General features: G+C 41.5%; 1 protein-coding gene across 1 annotated transcript in view; it reads right to left on the bottom strand.

Moving 5' to 3' along the window:
• LOC141139247 (uncharacterized) overlaps positions 1–15,983 on the bottom strand; it is a 30,806-nt gene extending 14,823 nt beyond the window's left edge. The window contains exons 1-4 of the mRNA XM_073625207.1: positions 15,867–15,983; positions 7,210–7,310; positions 5,974–6,256; positions 4,450–4,616 (exon numbers count right to left, since the gene is read on the bottom strand). Coding sequence (XP_073481308.1) covers positions 4,450–4,616; positions 5,974–6,256; positions 7,210–7,264 — 505 coding nt within the window. The 5' untranslated portion in view covers positions 7,265–7,310; positions 15,867–15,983. The remainder of the gene's footprint in view (positions 1–4,449; positions 4,617–5,973; positions 6,257–7,209; positions 7,311–15,866) is intronic.
• Between the last annotated feature and the right edge of the window lie 7,759 nt (positions 15,984–23,742).

Here is a 23,742-nt window from a genome sequence, read left to right as displayed (position 1 = left end):
TAAAAGGTTTTATTTATGGCACAATAAAAACGTTTTTAAACGGGTTCACGCTATGGACATTCCCACTTTTCCATGGTGAATACACCATAAGCCGACATAGCAACACTCCCAGCACGGACCTGAGACATCCAGAGCAGCCACACAGGGGCTTACACTGTGACCACTCATACCCCTACAGGGGTGTCCCTATTTGGTGAGTGCAAGCACAATAAGACCTCGGCTAAGGAGCACCATCACAAGACCAGCACTTGAATTCAGAGGGGGGTTTTCATAAACACCAGCTTCAATGATTATTAACCCTCTCCATAATGCAATTTGAACAAAAGACTTTTAAATCATTGAAATAGTCAAAAGACTTTCTTTTTCATTATAACATTACACCATTATAGCAAGTACTGGGCTTATGAAGCACAAATCACCTGTTTATAGCATAAGCACCAGTCACCTTATAACCTATAAGAAATAGCATGTTATTGCACGTATGCTTGCACTTTAGCTGAATGATGTGTAATATAAGCATTCACGTATGTATAATCACCAAGTCACCTTTATCTTAATCCTGTAATATTTATTTATTATACATTCACGTATGTACAATCACCAAGAAGTTTTGTAATCCTGTGATATTTATCCATAGGCTTCTGTATTTTTTGCATTTTTATATATTTATTTTCTACTGATTTATTTATTTATTGCACAATTTGCACATTTTCAAGATTTAAAGGTATAACTTATTTTACATAAATTTTTTTTTTATTTTTTTGTTTTTTTACCATCATAATATTCACACCAGCAGATGTAAACATAGTGAATAATAAGCACTAAATAAGAATCAAGAATTCACCAGCCTTTTGGCCACTTCACCCAAAAAATCATTTTTATTTTTTTCAATAAGCAGAATTTGGTTTAAGTTATACTTCCTGTAAACAAATTAAGCCTTCTATGTATTTTTCATCTATATAACCAAGAATTTTGACAACCACATTAAATCGCATAAACAGCAGAGCAGCGCCACACCTACACCCCTATCTTTCACATCACAGTATATTTCCACCTAGGTGGATTTATACCTGTAGGGGCAGCAGCTCCCCACGTAGAAGATACCTTAATCCATAGAGCTGATTTATTACTCTTATTCATTTCCCTGTTCTGCCTAGTAACATGACAGAGACCTACTGTTCCCTGTCATCGGGAACATCGATCTCTATCATGTCAGTAGTAGCCCATCCCCCCTACAGTTAGAACACGCTGAGGGAACACACTTAACCCCTTGATCGCCCCTAGTGTTTAACTCCTTCCCTGCCAGTGACATTTATACAGTAATCAGTGGCTATTTTTAGCTCTGATCTCTGTATAAATGTCAATGGTCCCAAAATAGTGTCAAAAGTGTCCGATCTGTCCGCTGCAATGTTACAATCCCGATAAAAATCGCAGATCACCGCCATTACTAATAAAAAAAAAATTATAATAAATATGTCATAAATCTATCCACTATTTTGTAGACGCTATAACTTTTGCGCAAACCAGTCAATATGCACTTATTGCAATTTTTTTTTACCAAAAATATGTAGAAGAATATATATTGGCCTAGACTGAGGAAGAAATTTGTTTTATAATATATATTTTTGGGGGATATTTATTATACCAGAAAGTAAAAAAAAATTGTTTTGTTTTTTGCATAATTGTCTTTTTTTGTTTATAGCGCAAAAAATTAAAAAAAGGCAGAGGTGATCAAATACCAGCAAAAGAAAGCTCTATTTATGGGAAAAAAGACACAAATTTCATATGGGTACAGCGTCGCACGACCGCGCAATTGTCAGTTAAAGCGACGCAGTGCCAAATTGTAAAAAGGGCTCTGGTCAGGAAGGGGGTAAAATCTTCCGGGGCCGAAGTGGTTAAACTGGCCATTGGCATCCTATTCTTGTACTTAGAATTTCAATTTGTAGGCAATCATCTCCTCTCATATGATCATTGTATTTATTATTTTTTTTCTCTGTATATGATCTCAAAACTGAATACAATAATTAACCTTTTCCAAAAAGATATAAATATGTGTTGTCAATTCACTTTACTCGTAACTTTTGAATATACAGTAGGTAAGCTTTACATTTGGCCTACACTACAAAAGATCTCAAACACTACAAATTTGCTATGTTATAGAGAACATATAGAAATAGTAATTGTGCCTAAGCAGAACCCTGAAAAAATACCTTTTGTCTTGAATTATTTCCCTTGCCTAGAAAACCCTGTTCTGTAGCCACAAACCTGTAGAACAGCAGTATAAGATCATCTAAGGCACTGCTGGCTCTGACTGCAAGTCTCAGGAAATTTGGAGTGAGAGTTGTTAATGTCAGTACCACACTGCTCACTGTTTTCTTTGCTGGAGAGGAAGCTATACTTAAGGACCTGAAAAGGATATCCCTGCTTCATTTATCCTTGTAGATCTACAGTTTCTGAACCTCTCCTGATGTTTTTTAATTATTCCTCCACCGATTATCAGGGGGAGCTCTGATATGAAGTAGCAGAGTCTTGTTTCAGCAAGATCTCCCCCTCCACATAGAGGCTTGGTGCACAACAAGGCATGGTAAGTCAGTAATGCACAAAATCTGCAAGGAGACCATAGGCAATACTGGTGACTAGTTCTTTGGCTTTTGCCTGCCTTGTTTTTGGACACAACTTGTTATCATGCATGTTTATTTTTAATGTTTAATTCATAGTGCACATGTAACATTTACTAGTCTAGAGACAGTGCCTTAAGCTGGAGTGTACCTTATTAAATTCAGTGTGTTTGGATCTAGGATGTAGTTAGCCTCAGCTTTGTTTGTTATCGGTGTTCAATGGGCCACACCAAAGCCCAGGACATTGATTGCTTCTGCCTGCTGCTATTGAGTATTCTCCATAATGGGTTATGAATATTAATTCTGCCTTAGCCAGTCACCGATGGGTTTATTCCAGTGATGTGGGCTCAGAAAGAGTATAAATATTTGGAAGGGTCTTTGCCACCTAAGGCTGTGCTTGTCTAGCTGGGTTAAGACTTTGCCTTCTAGGCCTTTGCCCAGGGGAGGAAGCTCTTAATGAAAAGGATTTTGTTCTCTTAGGGGTCTGACCCTTGGCCTAAAGAATACAAACCTGGCCTATGACAGAGGCTCAAGAAATAGGAAGATAGCTGCCTATCTGGAGCTTCTTCAGAGGAGTTTGCTGTGCTGTATTGTGTTCTAAACAACCTGGAAGAAGCTGCTGGAGGACATTGCATGGGGATTTATGTTACGCATTTAAAAATTCAAGGACTGTGCTGTTATAGAGAGTCAAAAGGGCCAATCTTTTCTTGGGGGGCTGTTACTAAAGTATTAGTGCCGCAATCATCTCTGCTGTTGAAGAAGGCTTCTCTTAATGAACCACTGTGAGTTTGCTATTATGTAAAGGCCTAAGATGCGTTTTCTGTTTTTTTTTTTTTGTTCTTGTATCCTGTGCCCATCCTGTGCCCATTGCCCTCTCTTCACACATTGAGTGAATACACTTTAAAACCAATACATCTTGGTGGTGACAAATGGTGGGTCTTTGGGTTTTTAAGTGCAGCTACAGGGTGGGTCACTATTAGGAAGTCAGGTGTCTGGGCCTGGACATGAACCTGGGACCCCTTCTATGTCTAGCAATGGCTCTCTTCTCACTGAGCTACCTGAGATGCTGGACACGACCCTGTCTGATCCATTGGGCAGCCCTGCCTTGTTCCTTGACTTCTGCTGAACCTTGAACTCTTTGCTCTTCTCATGAACTTCCTGATTTAAGCCAGGTCTCTGCACTTCCTGTTTGCCAGATTATTGTGCACTCTTCAACCAATATCTCGCTCTTGTCTGTCCTGCTGCTGACCTGGTAATAACACACAGCAAAACCCATCTCCACCATCAGGAGCTCTGGTGAACACCAGTTACTACTTAGACTCCGTACCTCAGGTGGACCTGCATCATCCGCCAGGGTGACCTGTTTGTATACCTATCCTGCTGGTCGGTGGGAGTCCCCCTACTGCTATAGCTACTGGTCTCTGAACCTGACCCCTGATCGTGAGGGAATAATCTGCCAAACAGGAAGTGCAGAGACATGGCTTTAATAAGGAAGTTCATAGGAGGAGCAGAGAGTTCAAGGCTAAGCAGAAGTCAAGGAACAAGGCAGGGTCGTTCATAGGATCAGACAAGGTGCTGTCCAGTATCTCAGGTAGCACAGCGAGAAGAGTCATTGCCAGGGGACCCAGGTTTATGTCCAGGCCCTGACAGCAGAAGAGCCCATACAATTTTAGTAGCTTTGTTGAGAGTAAGTGCTACACTACAGATTTTTATTGCAGGCTGTGTCCTCACTGGAGGGGTTTTTGCCTCACTTTGTGGGCTAAAGGCTTGTTACAAAATGAAAAAAAAATCACCTGATTGTGAGGTGAAATTACAACTTTGAGCAACTTACTTGCATTTCTGTCACCCTCAGTCACAGGTACTCCATAGATCTGAATTTCACATAATGTGAGATACCATGTTTTTCCCCGTAGGATCAAATTCACGTATCGTCCCTTCATATTAGAGCAATTGTACGTCTGAGTGCCACCCAGTGGTATTGATGAAACTGTGGCACATCTGCTCAAACAGAAAAAAAGCATTATAATAAACGTGGAGAATAAAAAGTTAGTTGGCCATGTTTTATTTTTCCAAAAGGAAGCAAAATTAGTAGTAGAGAAGATGAGAGGAAAAAAACAATTGATATGGAAAAAGAAATAAAAGACAGGATGTTAAAGACTAGAGGAGAGGAGTAGGGAGTAAGGTGGGAAGATAAGTAGAAGAAAGAGGGCAGATGATAAAAGGAGGAAAGAAAGGGGAAGGAAAGGGAAAGGGAAAAGAAGGGATAGGGGAAAGGGAAAGGGGAGGGAAGGGGAAGGGAAGGGAAGGGAAGGAGAAAGGGAAAGGGGAGGGGAGGGGAGGGAAGGGAAAGGGGAAGGGAAGGGAAGGAGGAAGGGAAAGGGAAATGGAAAAGGAAGGAAGAGATAGCAATTTTAGAATGGACAAAGGGTGGAACAGAGGGCAGTGGGGAGTAAGGAGTAAAGGTAAAGAGAGACAAGGAGGGCAGCACGTGAAAGAAAGAAGGGTCAAGATGGAAATGGAAAGAAAGGAATGAATGTCAGGAATAAGAGGAGAAGAAGAAGAAGAAGGGGTAAGATGATAATGAAGATGAGGACAGGATTACAGGGAGTACAGAAAGAGGTGGAATGGTGAGAAGGGAAGGAATATAAAGAAGGGCAGGCGATGAGAGGAAAGAACAAATAGTAGAGCCGGAGATAAGAGAATAGGAGGAAGGATTGGGCTAAAAAGGGAGGGAGAGAAAAGGAAGGCAGGGATGAGGAGGGCAGGGGGTTTGGTTTAAGTATGAGAGGAAGAAGAGGAAAGAATGGCAAAAATGAAAGAGGAAGAGGTGGTGTAAGTTGGGAAGTAAAGATGAGTAAAGGAGGACAAAGGATGAGAAGATGGGAGGAATGAAAAATGTGAGGTAAGAGAAGAAAGGGAGAAAAAAAAGGAAAGGAGAAGTGGAAAAAAAATAAGAGGATACAGAGGAGAATGAGACAAGTAATATAAAAAAGAGATTGAGGAAGAAGGGAGGGCAGAGAAAAAGAGAGATACTGTATTGAGAAAGAGCTTGAGAGAAGGGGGAGACGGCACAGGAGGAATAAAAAATAGAGAAAGAGAAGAAGGAGAGAGAAGATGGACAAAAAGAGCAGCTGGACAAAGAAAGGGGATGGGATTGAGTGAAGAGAAAGGCAAATGAAAAGACGAAAGACAAGAGAGGAGATGGAGAAGGATAGAAAGTCAAGAGGAAAGAAGAAATCATCAGAAGAATGCAAGGACAAGAGGAGAAGGTTTTGGGAAGAGGGGAAAGAGAAGTAGATAAGAGACACGAAAAGAATGAGGGAAATGGTGGGAAAAATTTAAATATGAAATATACTTTTGATTGTTATTGCCATTGTTGTCTAGTGAGTCTCCAATAAGAAGTTCTGCTCCATCAATGTAATTTGCACAGCAGTCCCCTCTGTTGGTGATTATTATGTGGGATATTTCATGAGTTGCCAATAAATCCACTCTCAGCCAAGGTGAAGCCTGAGACTTAGTAGAGAAGCAAGACCCTTGCCAAAAGTTTGGATCCAAATTTCCATCAATGGCATTTATTGTTGAGCTTAAAGAATCAGTAGAAGATTGAGTAGAGCGGCTCTGAAGGGCGACATTGTTATCTGGTTAAACAGAAAAATAATCCAATAAGATTTCCAAAGTAATGTTTAAAATACTACTGTTTTTCTCCTGGTGATTTAAAGAGGTTAGAAAAGTTTATAAGCATTTAAGTAAATTGCAAGTTTTCTGTTTTATGATTGAAGTAAACTATAGAAGCTAGTGGTCCCTGTTCAATTCAGTAGTTTAGGACCTCAGCATCCCTCTTATGTAAGAGCTTGATCTGTTGAATAGATGGCTGGTCAGTCAATCATCAGATTCTGTTAGATATAAACTGTGCACACACAAACCAGGCAAAGGTCTTAAAGCAGCATTAAACCCAGAAGCAAGAATGTTATTATATTGCAGCTTACTAATTCTTAGATGTGATAGATGCATTCATTTAATTTTTTAGGTTTCCTTTTCCTTTATTTTCACCTGGTAATCTGGCCAGTAAGTCTGTTGTGTTTTTAACATAACAAGTTGTCCTGCTGATGTAGCAATTACAGGGTTGAGATAAACAAGGAGACTATTTACTACTGACAGGGGTACTTTCAATAATCAGCTTTTATTTATTCATGTAAAGCCTTTATCCAAAAAGGAAAAAAGTTCATGCAACTGCTTATAAAATGTTAGCTGGAGTTTGGCTTCAATGTGTTAGTTTATCTAAATCTGCCAGTACACCTAGTGGCACCCTACTCCCAGACTAACAATGCTGCTGTGTGCTGTCCAAATATGTCTCTGGAATCTGAAAATTAGACTTTAATGGACCCCTTGATTTTCTCCGGCCATATCTATAAGTGCTTTCAACAAGTTTTCTCAGCAGGACAATGTTTACAAATGACAAAATGTAGGCATGTGATGAACCATGCTCCTGAAAAAAAATCATATTTGCTAACACATGTGCCTGGTATGATGCTCCATGTATTCTTTTTCTAGGCATGCCAAGATAAAAAATTGTTTGGAATATTGTACTTACAAATCTCAGTGCTGCCAGCCAGCGTCCACAAGAGGGCGCAAGTGAACCAAATCATGATTCCTGAGTGTAGACTTGTTCTTTAATGGCATGGGTGAGTAAACCTGAACAAATAAGAATAAAGTCACATGAAGGAGGAAAGATTTTAGATGATTCAGTTTCATATCTTGTCCTGTGTACATTGAACATTTCCATAACAGAGACAACCAAAGAATTACAATAGGACCAATTTGTTAAAGCAGAACTCCGGGTACATAAAAGGGGACAGATACAGCTCTGTAATCATTATTACATCAATTATTTTTTTTAATCAAGTCAATACCGGGCACTTTCACCCCCTTCCTGCCCAGGCTAATTTTCAGCTTTCAGTTCTGTCGCACTTTGAATGACAATTGCGCAGTCATGTAACACTGTACCCAGATGAAATTTTTATAATTTTTCTGAGAGAGACAGAGCTTTCTTTTGGTGGTATTGAATCAACACTGGCATTTTTTGCTAAACAAAATATATATATATTTTTTAAAAAACCCTTTTTCTTATTTTCTGTTATAAAATTTAGCAAATAAGTAATTTTTTCTTCTTTGCTGATGTGCGCTGATGAAGCTGCACTGATGAGGCTGCACTGATGGGCAGGGTTAAGGCTGCACTAATGGGCAGGGGTAAGGCTGTACTGATGGGCAGGGGTAAGGCTGTACTGATGGGCAGGGGTAAGGCTGTACTGATGGGCAGGGTTAAGGCTGTACTGATGGGCAGGGGTAAGGCTGTACTGATGGGCAGGGGTAAGGCTGTACTGATGGGCAGGGGTAAGGCTGTACTGATGGGCAGGGGTAAGGCTGTACTGATGGGCAAGGGTAAGGCTGTACTGATGGGCAGGGGTAAGGCTGTACTGATGGGCAGGGGTAAGGCTGTACTGATGGGCAGGGGTAAGGCTGTACTGATGGGCAGGGGTAAGGCTGTACTGATGGGCAGGGGTAAGGCTGCACTGATGGGCACTGATGAGGCTGTGCTGATGGGCACTGATGGGGCTACACTGATAATCAGGACACTGATTATCAGTGTAAACAATGTACTCACCTCTGTTGCCAGCAGTTTAGACATTAATGGCTGTGTGTTGAGTTATTTTGAGGGGACAGCAAATTTACCCTGTATATAGGTTTTGACTGCTGCTATCCATCCAAACCAGGAAAGGCAAAATTTGCTCCATGTGTTTAGAAGCAATTTGATTTTGTTGCTCATGGATGGGTAATTTGCAGAAAACAATGTCAGGTAATAAAGTCAACACCAAGGTACTGCAATTTGTCAGTAACCCATTGAAAGTCAAAGAATTTGTTGTAAAGAGTGCGCAGTCGTTTAATGTAGGAAAATATTAAGGGCTTTAAATTTAACGTTGTTTATAGACAATCCAGCTTTTTTCAACAGAATAGAAAATAGCTATAAGCTTAGGTATTAAGGTGTGGGGATTTGAAACAAATAGTAGCCAAGTGTCTCTGCACCTGAACCTTTAAACTTAGGAGGTCCTTACTAAAGGGGGGGGGGGGGGGTAATGGCAGCAAAAGTTTCTTCAGTCTTTCCAAACCCCTTCCACTGGCCAGTACAGTTGATTTGTTGGGGCCCAAAGTTCCTGCATTGGAGCAACTCAGGTTTATATGGATCCCACAGTACAAAGTGTATGTACCCATATTGTACCCTAAGGTAAGGTGACATCATCCCTTGAAGAAGTAGGCAAGCAAGTTGCGGCTAGAGTCCTCTCAACACCATGCAGTCTGTGAATAAGCCTTCTCCCTCTCTCTGGTATCTGGAACCGGTAATGTTGGTAGCAAATATTTTTTTATGTTTTTTGGATAGCATAGAGAAGGGTTAACACCCCTGTATTGTTTGCTTTGCTGTCTGTGCCCCTGTTCAGAAGATTTCACCTCACTTTATGTCCCTGTGACTATTGGATTTTGAAAATTTTGCTTTGTCGTGGAAACAGGGATTGCAGATAAAGCTTTAGTGGAGACACATTTTTCCCCATATTAACTCTAATGCCGTGTACACACGAGCGGACTTTTCAATCGGACTGGTCCGATGGACCGAGTCCGGCGGACAATTCGACCGTGTGTGGAGAAAAGTGAGTGGTGATTGCACTGTGACAAAAGGAAAAAGGGGGAGTGGAAGTGGAAAGGGCTAAATAAGATGCATAGAGAGGTGGAAACGGCCGAAATGAGTGCTGCCACACAAGCTCTAAACACACATACACTGAAAGAACAAAAATGCTAGCATAAATAAATAGTTAAAATTCGTGGCAAAATGAGTGTAAATAACAATAATAATAAACCACTCAAAAAATCTCAAAAAGTCCAAGTGAATGAGGGCTAGTATCAAACTAGAACATAAATGACAACTCAGCAAGCTGATAGTGACTAATCCAAATAGGTAAGTGGATGACAGTCCCGCCACCAAATAATGCGAAATTCCCAAATAATAAACAGTTCCAAAAAAGGGGGAAAATCTTCAGTGGGGACACCTCTGTGTTCGCAAGCAGCTCACCTTACTGCTATAAGGTATACAGCTTGTACTTAAATGCAAATCACTGGCAGGCATAGGTATCCCATCCGGTTATTCAGGCGATTCCGATAATGGATATTCAGGGTGGTATATAAAAAGACATAAACAAACAATATATAGTGTAACTCCGTGAAGGCCAGAGTGGAAGGGAGGCAAGACACAGAAGGGGGGTGCACTCACTTTTTAAAAAATGAGTGTGGGCATCAATCCACGAACGCCAAGTTCATATGCCTCAATAGGTGTCTTCAATCTGTCCCTGTTCCTCAATGCTCGTCAAGTGGGGTAAGTATATATGGAGTGTAGGGAGAAAGTGCACATAGCGTAATCCCGTTTAACCACTTAAGGACTAGCCTCGTTTTGGATTTTAGGTGTTTACATGTTTAAAACAGGTTTTTCTGCTAGAAAATTACTTAGAACCCCCAAACATTATATATGGTTTTTCTTCTAACACCCTAGAGAATACAATGGCGGTCATTGCAATACTTTTTTTTGCACCGTATTTGCGGAGCGGTCTTATAAGCGCACTTTTTTTGGAAAAAATTCACTTTTTTGAATAAAAAAATAAAACAACAGTAAAGTTATCCCAATTTTTTTTAATATTGTGAAATATAATGTTACGCCAAGTAAATTGATACCCAACATGTCATGCTTGAAAATTGCGCCCGCTAGAATTATTGCTCTTGCTCTACCGGTCGCTGTGATACCTCACATGTGTGGTTTGACCAGCGTTTTCATATGCAGGCGCTACTCGCGTATGCGTTCGCTTCTGCGCGCGAGCTTGTCGGGACAGGGGGGTTTTAAAAATTTTTTTGTTTATTTTTATTATTTATTTTAAAATATTTTATTTATTTTTACACTGTTTAAAAAAAAAAAAAAATTGTCACTTTTATTCCTATTACAAGGAATGTAAACATCCCTTGTAATAGAAAAAAGCATGGCAGGACCTCTTAAATATGAGATCTGGGGTCAAAAAGACCTCAGATCTCATATTTACACTAAAATGCAATAAAAAAAAAAAAAAAAGTCATTTAGAAAAATGACATTTGAAAAAATATGCCTTTAAGAGGCGTGGACGGAAGTGACGTTTTGACGTCGCTTCCGCCCAGCAGTATCTTGGAGACGAGTGAGCGCCATCTTGGCCTCACTTGTCTCCTGACACACAACGGCAGAGGACGCGATCGCCTCCGCCGCTACCGACGGCTCCGGTAAGCGGCGGAGGGCACCGGATCGCGGCGGGAGGGGGGGGGCCCCTCTCCCGCCACAGATAAAAGTGATCTCGCGGCGAATCCGCCGCAGGGACCACTTTTATCTGAAAGCCGGCCGCCGCGCGAAAACGGGGATACCGGGGTTATGGCAGCTAGCTGCTGCCATAACAACGATATCCCCGTTCAAACTTAGGACGTATATAGTCGTGCGGCGGTCGGGAAGTGGTTAAAAGTCAATATATTAAGTTAAAACAACCTGATAAACTTACATTCAGCAGTAGGCTATGGTAAAAACCATCCATGAGCGCCGAGCTCATCTCCTGCCGTCAGTCTGTGACGCGTATCGTCACGTCACGTGACTTCATCAGAGGATGTGTGGGCTTCATCGGACCTGCAGCGGACTTTTTCGGTCGAAAATCTGACGGACTTTAGATTTGGAACATGCTTCAAATCTTTCCGATGGACTCGAGTCCGGTCGAAAAATCCGCTTGTCTGTATGCTAGTCCGACGAACAAAAAACGACGCTAGGGCAGCCATTGGCTACTGGCTATCAACTTCCTTATTTTAGTCCGGTCATACGTCATCACGTAGGAATCCATTGGACTTTGGTGTGATCGTGTGTAGGCAAGTTCGGTCATTAGAAAGTCTGTCGAAAGTCCATTGTAACTCCGTCGAAAGTCCGTCGGAAAGACCATCGGACGTTTGTTGTCGAAAAGTCAGACCATGTGTACACGGCATTACAGGGGTAGATTTCCTCTTACTTCCCAATCTCACTCTGTTTGTAAGTATGAGTAGTCGGATGTTTGTAACTCAGGGACTACCTGTATAGCAGTGTGCAGAGGGTTCATCCAGAATTTCAAATGTTAACATGTGGTCACACCCCTTTAGCACTTGATAGATTATGTACATGTAGAAGCTATTTGAGCGTTAAGCACATGTATATTTTAGTTCCCTCACAGAACCAGAGGCACTCCATGTAGATGTGGCAGCCCAGTCCCTTTCTCTCCAACATTTGCGGTGAGCACTACAGCAGGCAGCTTTCCAACACAGCAGCCCACTTGGATGGTCATGTCTCATTTTCCCCACCAGACTGCCACCAGCTGGGCTCCTCTCTTTTCTTTTTATTCAGCAACTCTCTGTCCTGGAACTTCTAGATCCATCCAGTCATTGGCTTAATAGATTACTATCACCCCAATAATTCCAGTTGGTTCCCAGCAGCCTTTTTCTCTCTCAGGTTGCACAGCAGCCGATCAGTGTCCTCTACTGTCCTGGGCAGTGGACGGGGCTCTCCCATTGCTCACTGTAGCTATAAGCACAGACTTAACAAATGTCCTCTGGCTATCTTTCTTTCTCTTCATATAGTATTTCTGCAAACCTCACTGGTGGCCAGGGAGAGCGAAAATGACAGCTACAGCCTGGCTGTGTTGAGGATGGCTGTGCTGCAGAATAGAGCAGAGCTGCTCCCTGGACTACATAGAGTATGTATCTTATTAGTCCTTATCAGCTGGACCAGAAGCTCTATGGCAAGCACAAACAGCAAGGTGTAATCCTGCCTGGTCCACACATAATATTAAAGTGGAGTTCCACCCACTTTTACAACTCTTCAGCATCCCTCAATAAACTGTGCACTGTAAACAAACTGGATATTTTTTAATGTTTTTTCTCAGCACCTACTGTATCTGCTGTATTCATTTTTCACTTCCTCCTCCCTGGCCGCGGCCCATTGCATCATTTCCTGTTTGCAATGCTTTCTGGGAAGGGGAGGCAACTTCCTCTGAAACTGCCGTTGCTATAGAAACCTGACCTGAAACCTATTACACTGCTTGTGCTGCACTGAGCATGTGCGAGATCTGCAAGGATGAGATCCAGGAAGAAATACAGTCTGGCTTCAGATACCCAGACTTAAGATGGCCACGGCCTGCTGTAAGTTTATAAAATAACAAACTACTGCTATAAACTAACAAAACAGACCTTAGTTTACAGACTAACTTTACTAGAATACATTAAGCTTGTGTATTATAGGAGTATTTTTATTTAAAAAGTATAATTTCGGCCGGAACACCACTTTAAGTAGAGTGGATTTAAAACAAGAGTACCTCACAAAGGCTTTTGGAGAGTGGTAGAGCAAAGGAATTTTATTAATAAAATGAAGGTTGCACACTGAAGGTTTTTTTCCTTCATGCATTAAGGTAAAAAAGATCTTCAGCCTTTACAACCACTTTGAGTCTGGATTGGTTGGTATTCTCATTTTAGTTGGGGAAGATGGAGTATCCTCTCCTTTTTCAGGTGAAACAGTTTGAAAAAGTGTTACTGCCTTATGCACTTTTCATAGAATAAAGCAGGGGCCTCCAAACTTTATAAACAGAGGGCCAGTTTACTGTCCTTCAGATTTTAGGGGGGAGGACTGTAGCCAGTGGGAGTAGAAAATTCCCCCGTGTCATTAAGAGTAAACAAGACCTCGGGCTTTGTGGTCAGTGGGAGTCAAAAAAATTACCTAGTGCCTGTGGTAAGTAGGAGCAAGATTGCCCAATCATTGTTATAGGTGGGAGGAACAGTGCCCTATCGTTGGTGTCAGTGGGAGGAATAGTGCCCCATCTCTGGTATCAGTGGGAGTAATAGTGCCCCATCTCTGGTATCAGTGGGAGTAATAGTGCCCCATTGTTGGTATTAGTGAGAAGAATAGTGCCCTATTGTTAGCATTAGTGGGCGGAATAATGCCCCCTCATTGGTAATAGTTGAAAGAATAGTGCGCCCTCATTAGTAATAGTTAGAGGAATAGTGTTCTATCATTGGTATCAGTGGGCGGAATAGTGCCCCATCATTGGTATCAGTGAGAGCAATAGTGCCCCATCATTGGTATTAGTGAGAGGAAGAGTACCCCATTGTTGGCATTAGTGGAAAGAATTATGCCCCCTCATTGGTAATATTTGGAGAAATAGTGCCCCATCATTGGTATCAGTGGACGGAATAGTACCCTGTCATTGGTATCAGTGGGAGGAAAAGTGCCCCATCATTGTTGTTATTGGGAGGCATAGTGCCCCATCATTGGTATTAGTGGGAGGCATAGTGCCCCATCATTGGTATCAGTGGGAGGAAAAGTGCCCCATTATTGGTATCAGTGGGAGGAAAAGTGCCCCATTATTGGTATTAGTGGGAAAAATAGTGCCCCATCATCGGTATCAGTGGGAGCAATAGTGCCCCATCCTTGATATTAGTGGATAGAATAGTGCCCCATCATTAGTATCAGTGGGAGGAAAAGTGCCCCATCATTGTTATTAGTGGGAGGCATAGTGCCCCATCATTGGTATTAGTGGGAGGCATAGTGCCCCATCATTGGTATTAGTGGTAGGCATAGTGCCCCATCATTGGTATTAGTGGGAGGAATAGTGCCCCATCATTGGTATTAGTGGGAGGAATAGTGCCCCATCGTTGGTGTCAGTGGGAGGAATAGTGCCCCATCGTTGGTGTCAGTGAGAAGAATTATGCTACACTGTTGATGTCCTTCAGAGGAATAGTGCCCCAAGCACCAGATAAGGGCTGCATTCAGCTCATGGCTGCAGTTTGGAGACCACTGGAAAAGAAGGATGTATGTGAGTTTGCCTGTTGTGAAGCATACATAGGCAGCAGTGACTACCACAATGTGTTTTAGAGGTTATATACTGTAGATTATGGGGATAGCTAGACTAGATCAGGGGTCTTCAAACTGCGGCCCTCCAGTTGTTCAGGAACTTCAATTCCCATCATGCCTAGTCATGTCTGTGAATGTCAGAGTTTTACAATGCCTCATGGGAAGTGTAGTTCTGCAACAGCTGGAGGTCCGTAGTTTGAGGATCCCTGGACTAGATCATGGGACATCATGGGATCTAAGGGACAAAAACTGAGCTTATGCTTGCTTATAGAAACTACCCAACCAATACATTCAAAAAGAAATGGAGTACATGCAGTGGCGGCTGGTGCTCAAAATTTTTTTTTTGGGGGGGGGCTCAAACAAACTGAAAATTTCTTTATACTTTTAAAAAAAACATCAGTTGCAGCCTCACTGTGCCTATAAAATTTACCACTTTGCCCATCCATTGCAGCCACTGTGCCATCAATTGCAGCCACTGTGCCCATTAAATGCCACCACTGTGCCCATCAAATGCAACCACTGTGCCTATCAAATACGGCCATTGTGCCCATCATATGCAGCCACTGTGCGCAAAATTCCTACACATGTTCGGAAACAATTCGACGCATGCTCGGAAGCATTAAACTTCATTTTCTTGGCTTGTCATAGTGTTGTACGTCACCGCGTTCTTGACGGTCGAAAGTTCAGAGTAGTAGTAAGTAGTACAGAGATGATAATAATAATAAGATTTTTTAGGTGGAGGTGGGCTAGTCTTCCCTGAATAGCGTTTTCAGGGATCACCTAAAGGTGGAGAGATTAGGACATTACAGAAAATATTGGGGTAGGGAGTTCCATGGCATGGGAGCAGTTATGAAGAAGTCCTAGAGCTGAACATTAGATAGATAGATAGATAGATAGATAGATAGATAGATAGATAGATAGATAGATAGATAGATAGATAGATAGATAGATTTCCATGGGGCTGATTTATTAAAAGAATAGAGCACAGTGAAGTAAAGCATATACTAACTTTTAGTTTAGTGAATGAGGTGAAGCTGTGTCAGTTTAAATTGCCCTATCCCTTGCACATGCTCGAGTGAACACAGCTTTAGTTTATTTACTAATCTAAGTAACCATGCATTTTGATAAGTGAATATCCTTTACTTATTTAGTAAATCACCCACAATGCAGATGCTCTTAGAGAAAATGTAAAAAAAAAAACCCAATGCATTATTTCCCAGTAATTAAAAAAAGATCATACAGTAGATGTTGGAACCAAGTATGAGATACATCATCATTACCTTGAATCAGCCTGGGATTCTCTACCTGCTGCCGAGCCCTGTTTACTGTATGAGGAAACTGATGTTATGATGTTTATATAGCTTTCCAGATAGGTGTGCCACCCGTACCTCTGACATAATCACACATAACAATCAAGGAAATATAAAGCTGGCAAGATCTAACTGTTTTTATTAATTTTCCTGTTGGTCAGAACCAGTTTGATTACAATTCCTTTATCCCTTTCCTCTCCTACCGGATGTGTCCCTCTATTACTGCACCATTTATCTATGTTATGTGGATTCAAGGATGCTTTATTTGATTCAACTCCGTGTCTCCCTGGACGAATCATCTAAATTACTATGCTGTTAGCTTTTGGTTTCTTTTGATGTAAATATTGGGGTGTCCGTATATGTTATGCCCATTAGGGTTATGTTTGCATATATGTACATTTTGCTTTTTTCAATTTTTTTGCCTTTATGTGGGTTTCCATCTGGACTGGCGGCCGGCGTTGTGGAATTTTTGCACCATACTTGTGGGTCTCCATTCATCCTATCCGGCGCATGGGGGCCCCTCATGCAATCTGTGTGTGGGGGGCCTTTATATGCGCCCGTCTTGCGGCCCTGCATCTTTGGCGCCTGGCGCTTTGTCTGCTGCTATGGCCCACTGGTCGGGCCGGTGGGTGGTGCCTGCAGGATGCCATTTTCACAGGGTGGTCCCCTTGGATTGGCTCTGTGGGGGGCGCTCTGCATGTATCGCCCAGGGTCCCTATGGTGGCAATCTTGGTGCACTCCTGACTTTCAGGTGTTAGGACAGGCCCCATGCATTGTTTGTGTGCCTTTTTTGGCATGCGCACAGCATGGGCTTTGTCTCAGTTTTAATTTCCATTTTTTATGGCTCCTTTGTTTACCGGTTGCTAATGCAACCGTTGTGCACACTCTTCCGGCAGTTCTTTGCGTGCTCGCGCTATTAGAGCATTGAGGCTTTGTTGTTAGCTGGGTGGCGTCACGCCCGTTGCCATTGTGACGCGATGCGCGGTGATGTCACCACGCCGAACGCCGCCCTGACTATCCTTTATAAGGCCGGCGTCAGCTGTGCATGCCCTGTCACTGTGTATGACGATGATTACATGCATCTGATGCCCTGGGATCCGCATGGAGTGGGTCATCCTAGGTCTAACATTACTCCTCAAGGTATGTTGTTTGTCCTACTAAGCTCCTGATTAGTTAACTTTCTTTTTTTGGCAGATTTCATGTCTGTAGAGGATGAATCCCTCTGACATCCCTCTGACATGATCAGCATTTAAAACACTTGGTTACTATAGATATTTCTTTTATATATCTTCATAGATTTATACCCAAACTTGAAGATCGATATACATCTGTTTGCCTTTGACCACTGTGGCTCCTCTGCCTTACTCCCACTGTGCATCAAGGTACTAAGCTCTATATAAGGGACAAAGTTTTTTCTGGCTAGGGTGCAGTCTGATAAACTTCCCATATATATAAAATACTGCCTTCATATTTATTTTCATTTTATTTTCATTGTTATTTTTATTTTTTGTCAGATTGTGCACTTTGGAGCGTTTTCTATAAAATTCCGGGATTCAAATTCACTGGTGCGCCGCCTTTTGCTGCCTCAGTGTGGGACGGTTTGGATGACTGGTGGCGCACTCAGTATATCTGTGTCCTTGTGACATGCTCGGTGTATGTCTGCGATGCCTTTTTTGCCCCCAGTCCAACAGTGTAACTACACGATGACCATTCAGGGTATGCCTTTATGTTTTTTTCATACTGTATGTACAATGATGCTAATAATCATTTTTGTAATTATTGCTTCTTATTTATGTATTTGATTTCTACACAGTGTGATTCCTTCCTGACTTTTTGTTCCTGACGAAGGGACGTTTGTGTCCTGAAACGCGTTGGGCTGTCTGGACCTTGGGAATTCATCGTTATTGTCATCTATTTTTTAGTGGTTTGTCACTATTGTACGTATATATATTTATTTAATAAAATTTGTACTTTTGTATAATTGTTGTCGGTAAAGTCCCAGTTCCTTGGGGGGTACTTCCTTCTCCATATAGTTTGATTATAATGATTCTCATGCCAAAATTGCTATACCTGTTACACAGTTCCTCTGTAGTGAATGTCTGTTGAGGCTTTTTGCTATATTTAACTGAGATTTAATGGAGCAGGCATAGCACATTAATTATTTAACATTAACTCTGAGAGGGTCTGCTGATAATATCTTAATCTTTGGTCACTTTAATATGGTCCCTGAGATGGATAGATTTTTTGCTGTGGCAGGCCCAACTTCTGATCTCTCTGATGCCATTTCACAGATGTCTGGCAGTGGCTACACCCCGCCACTAGGGGATATACTTGCCACTTGGCTACTATGAAACCTTTTGCCATGATATAGTTTATGGGGAGGGGGGGGATGTCTGTCCTTTCTATGGTTTGGGACATCTCCATACTACCACGTGGTATTTCAAACCATGCCCCACTGGCTTTACTACTGCTTCGGAGGACAGTTTGTGGCATCTCTCTCAGTTTTGTCTCTCCAACTCGAGGGTTGATGTGCCGTACAGGAGTGACATCATTCATTTTTGGAATGATCAGGACTGATTGGTTCCTCTCTCTATCACTTGGGATGCCTTTAAGGCATTTAGAAGAGGTTGCTTTCAGCCTCATATATGAAAGGTGCGAAGGTGGATCTCCACCAGGCAGAACTTAAGGCTACTCCCTTAGAAATGGCTTATGCTCAACTGCAGGACCCGCTGGTTTATTTCTCCCTGCAGATGGCTTTATGGGAAGTACTTCTTCTCCGTACTTCTACCATTAAAATTCACCTATTGCACCAGAGAGATCTCCTTTTCTCCTTAGCATATACTTCCAAGCTCACTAAAACTTTTCGTAAATGGCAGACTGATCTTCCAGCAGTGACAGAAAAGGATTGGGATAACTGCTTGACATCTACTTTGATCTCTGCCAGAAATCATTTCATCCAAATCAAATTTTTACATAGAGCCTACTATACACCCCAAGGGTTGATGGCAATCTATCCTCTACCCCCTTATCTTGCCCCCGCTGTGATATGCCAGAAGTGTCTTTTTTGCACATGGTATGGTCCTGTTCTTCTCTCCGCTTCTTCTGGATGGGAACCCTGGCTGATATTAACAAGGTTTCTAACTTATCCCTTAAATTGGACCCCAAACAACTTTTATTGAATATTTTTGAGGATCTAGTTATGGGTCATTGTGCTAAGCTGTTTGTTTGTTAAGCCACCTTATGCACGCAAGGAAATACACGCAAGGAAATACTTCTTCACTGGAAAGTTCCCACTCCACCAACAGCCGTCGCATGGCACTCTACTCTTAATTCTGTTTTGCCACTATATATGCTTACTTACACTAATGCCGCGTACACACGAGCAGACTTTCCGACATACTTGGTCCGGCGGTCTTTCCGACGGACTTTGTCCGCTAGGTGCACCGGACTTAAAAACGGACGGACTTGGACACACACGATCACTCCAAAAGTCAGATGGTTTTTGAACGCGGTAATGTACAGCACGTACGACGGGACTAGAAAAAGGAAGTTCAAGCCCCACTACGGCACCCTTTGGGCTCCTTCTGCTAATCTCGTGTTTATCACGTGTTAGTAGAAGTTTGGTTAGAGACGATTCACGCTTTTCACACTTCACTTTCAGGTCGCTCTTCATAGACCTTGCTGTTCTTCAGTGCGTTTGTTATAAGTTTGTTTGTTTGACCAGCCGACCGTTTTGAAGCCATGTTGCGTGGACGTACTCGTTCTCGAGTTCGTGCTGCGTGGGAACTTGGTGTTAATACTTTGACCCGAGTCCAGTCCATGAACAGGGCAAGAAGGAGTTCATGGACCAAGAATTGGTTGCGCCAGCGTGACCAGTTCTGTCACATACCTTTGCTCCGTGAGATCCGTGAGAATAATCCTGAGGATTTCAGGAATTATCTCAGGATGACGGACCCCGTTTTTGAACGTCTGCTGGCTATGCTGACCCCCTATATCAGCAGGCAGGATACCTGCATGAGGCAAGCCATCAGTCCGGAGCAGAGGCTAGTTGCCACTTTACCTTACTTGGCGAGTGGGAGAAGTCTTCAGGACATGAAGTTCTCGACAGGCATCTCCCCCCAGGCTCTAGGTTTCATAATCCCAGAGACCTGTTCTGCTATTATTCAGGTCCTGCAGAAGGACTATATGAAGGTAAGTTTTATCCTTTAACATTACATGATATGTATTTAATGTTTGCTAATGTATTGTCTAAATGTCCTTGTTACCTAATTACCATGCTTGGAATATGCTGTGAATGTCCCCTTAATCTTCATGCATGCCTGTTTTTTTACATTAATCATTTTTTGCCCTACATGCATATTTACCTTCAATAACCTCCCCACCATGCAATCCTGGGTCCATTTATGTCTCTAGCCTATAGTCCCTTGAACAATGTATATTGTCAGCTCCATTGTACTGTTTGATCCTCCCCCACCCCCTCATATGTTTGCATCTGTCAGGTGTGTTTTTTACCCAAATTAGAACCCCTCCCCCCACATTCAAATTGATCAATGGGACATCAGAGGGGTGAGTAATCTTATAAGTGGGCCTTATGTTTTTTGGATTTTTTTGAAAAAAAAACACATATTAATAATGTTCGACTGCTGTTGTTCAAGAATGTTTTTGTGTAATCTGATATCAAATTTATGTTTAAAAGTACTTATCTTATTTTTTTTCTTGTTTCACTTCACAGTTTCCTTCGAGTACACAAGAATGGCAGACTGTGGCCTCCCAGTTCGCTGACCGTTGGGACTTTCCCAACTGTGTCGGGGCGATTGATGGGAAGCATGTCCGCATTGTGCCACCACCCCGTTCGGGGTCTTATTTCTACAATTATAAGGGGTTCCATAGTGTAGTTTTGATGGCGGTGGTCTCTGCACATTTGGAATTTATGGTCGTGGACGTGGGGAAGAACAGCCGGATGTCTGACGGAGGAGTCTTTGCACAGACTGAGCTGTGCCAGCATCTCCAGACTGGTGGCCTGGGATTGCCACCTGATGACCAGAATGTGGATGGACTCCCCTCGCACTTGATGAGGCCGTTCCCCCAAAGGACACTCACCCCTGAGAGGAGGGTATTTAATTACCGGCTGGCCAGAGCAAGAAGAGTAGTGGAGAATACCTTTGGGATTCTGGCCAGCCGGTTCCATTTGTTCCTCTCGGCCATAAATCTGGCGGAATATAAAATAAATCATGTGATAATGGCTTGCTGCATTCTCCATAATTATTTGAGAAGACATTCTGCTACATATATAACCTCTGTTGGGCCTGAGGCCGGACTTGTACTTGAACAACCACTCACAGGCCTGGAAAGTGGCCGTATTGGCTTGGCCCCCCAAACTGCACGTCAAGTGCGTGACCGATATATTAATTATTTTAATGGTCGGGGGGCCATTGCAATGCAACAAGAGCTATAATTTCTTTAAAAAATAAAGAAAATTAATTTTTGCAAAAATATCTTGTTTTTATTCTTGTTTGCATTTAGTTTTGTCTGTCTCCTAGTGCACTTGTAGTGGCAAGTGCATTTCCCTTTAGTTAATAAGGCCCTTTGTCACTGTAACCACACAAAAATTAACAAAAAATCTTATTGATAAATAATCAGCCACACACATTGTAGTAGTGAAAACATTTTACTGTGTCCACATTAAAAAGTTCAATTTTTTGGAAACGTGTTTATTTTTATTTTTTGGGTTTCTTTTTTTAAACAATCTTTTTTTTTTTTAGGCATATTTCAACAAAAATAGACCTTGTTTACAACATTTAAATTAACAGGGTTTTTAAAAACATACAAAAAAAAAAAAAAAAAAAAAAAAAAAAGGACCTTACAAAGTTCAACATGTTAATAACGGTGCTGGTGATGTCACCCTTGTAAAGCCAAAAATTTGCAGATGCTCAAAATTGGGGATTAAAAAAGGTTCAAGTCAACATGTGCTATCTCCCATCATGGGGGAGCAATGTACGTGTTTTGTGTGTGCAATCCCTTTGTTCCTCTCACAAACTAACATTTTGATGATGAAGGGGTTGCAAACACAAAACAAGTACATTGATATCCCCTGTTGGAAGATAGCACATGATGACACACCGTGTGCATCTGCAAATTATTTGTTTTTTTTTTTTTTTAAGTTACAAAATTTAAGAAAAAACAAACTTGACAATGAAATGAAGAACATGATTAATGTTTTTAGGCAAAAAGTTATTAGATTCTGCCCAAAACATCAATCATGTTCTTCATTTCCTGTTGCATGGTGTCCAGCCGAGTTCTCATGCTGTCAATTTGGGCATTCCACACCATTATCTGGCCAATGAGTCTTTGTGCTCCGCCGCTTGGCCTTCCACAACCAGAACACCTAAAATGTGTGGATAAAAAAATTGGTTAAAATATGCACGCCTAAATAGATTAACTTAAGCTGGGGTGTCAGTCACTCACTTGGTGGGGTTGAAAGCTCACACACTTCCTCCACCTCTCCTTCCTCCAGCTCGTCCGGTGGGCGTGGTCTTGGGCTGGGGCTTGGGGTATATTCAGCTTCAGGCTGATTACTTGGGGGGGGCTCCTGGTATCCTTGGACTGTTGTCGGAGTCTTTTCTCCACTATGATAATTAAAAAAAAGGTATAGTTAAAACACAGTGATATTTCTTTTTTAAAAATATAATATGAAACGTTGGTTAGGAGTTGGGACAATTGTAATTTTTTTGCCACAAAAATTTAGAAGACAGGATGAAAATTCCCTTGAACAAAAATTATAAACAATACACATTTTCATGCAAGTTTCACAGATGCAGACACCTCAATGATCTCCTATGTGAATTACCCCTAAAAAATTCCTTTAGGATCACATAGTACACTAGTGCTCGTGAGTCCAGATGTTGAAACAGCTGCTGTGTCCTGTCCTTACATTACACTGAATCATTTTTGAAGAAGCATTATATTTTCAAAAACATCTACACAACATCACCCCATTTTTGGAATACGACAAATTCTCAAGACCTTAATGTATGTCCAACCCTGTACCATCGTTTTTGGTGGAAAAAAAACATCATTTTCTTAGTATCATATGTATTTTACAAACAAAGGTCTTTACGAACGATGCTGCATAAACGAAAAACATATGGATCAGCAGGCAAGTTAAGTATCTCAATAGGAACACACAACAAGTACTTACTTTTTTTAAGAAGCTTCTTTAACCACTTGACCACTGGGCACTTAAACCCCCTTAATAACCAGACCAATTTTCAGCTTTTGGTGCTCTCACATTTTGAATGACAATTACTCAGTCATGCAACACTGTATCTATATGAAATTTTTGTCCTTTTTTTCACACAAATAGAGCTTTCTTTTGGTGGTATTTAACCACTTGAGCCCCGGACCATTATGCTGCCTAAGGACCAGAAGTCTTTTTCCAATTTGGCACTGCGTCGCTTTAACTGCTAATTGCGCGGTCATGCAATGCTGTACCCAAACGAAATTTGCGTCCTTTTCTTCCCACAAATAGAGCTTTCTTTTGATGGTATTTGATCACCTCTGCAGTTTTTATTTTTTGCGCTATAAACGGAAAAAGACAGAAAATTTTGAAAAAAAATGATATTTTCTACTTTTTGTTATAAAAAAAGTCCAATAAACTAAATTTTAGTCATACATTTAGGCCAAAATGTATTCGGCCACATGTCTTTGGTAAAAAAAATGTCAATAAGCGTATATTTATTGGTTTGCGCAAAAGTTATAGCGTCTACAAACTAGGGTACATTTTCTGTAATTTACACAGCTTTTAGTTTATGACTGCCTATGTCATTTCTTGAGGTGCTAAAATGGC

The sequence above is a fragment of the Aquarana catesbeiana genome, linkage group LG04, assembly GCF_042186555.1.
Source record: "Aquarana catesbeiana isolate 2022-GZ linkage group LG04, ASM4218655v1, whole genome shotgun sequence".
Classification (NCBI taxonomy): Eukaryota; Metazoa; Chordata; class Amphibia; order Anura; family Ranidae; genus Aquarana; species Aquarana catesbeiana.
Note: the sequence above shows the minus strand (reverse complement) of the source record. Positions and strands in the feature narration are given on the sequence as shown.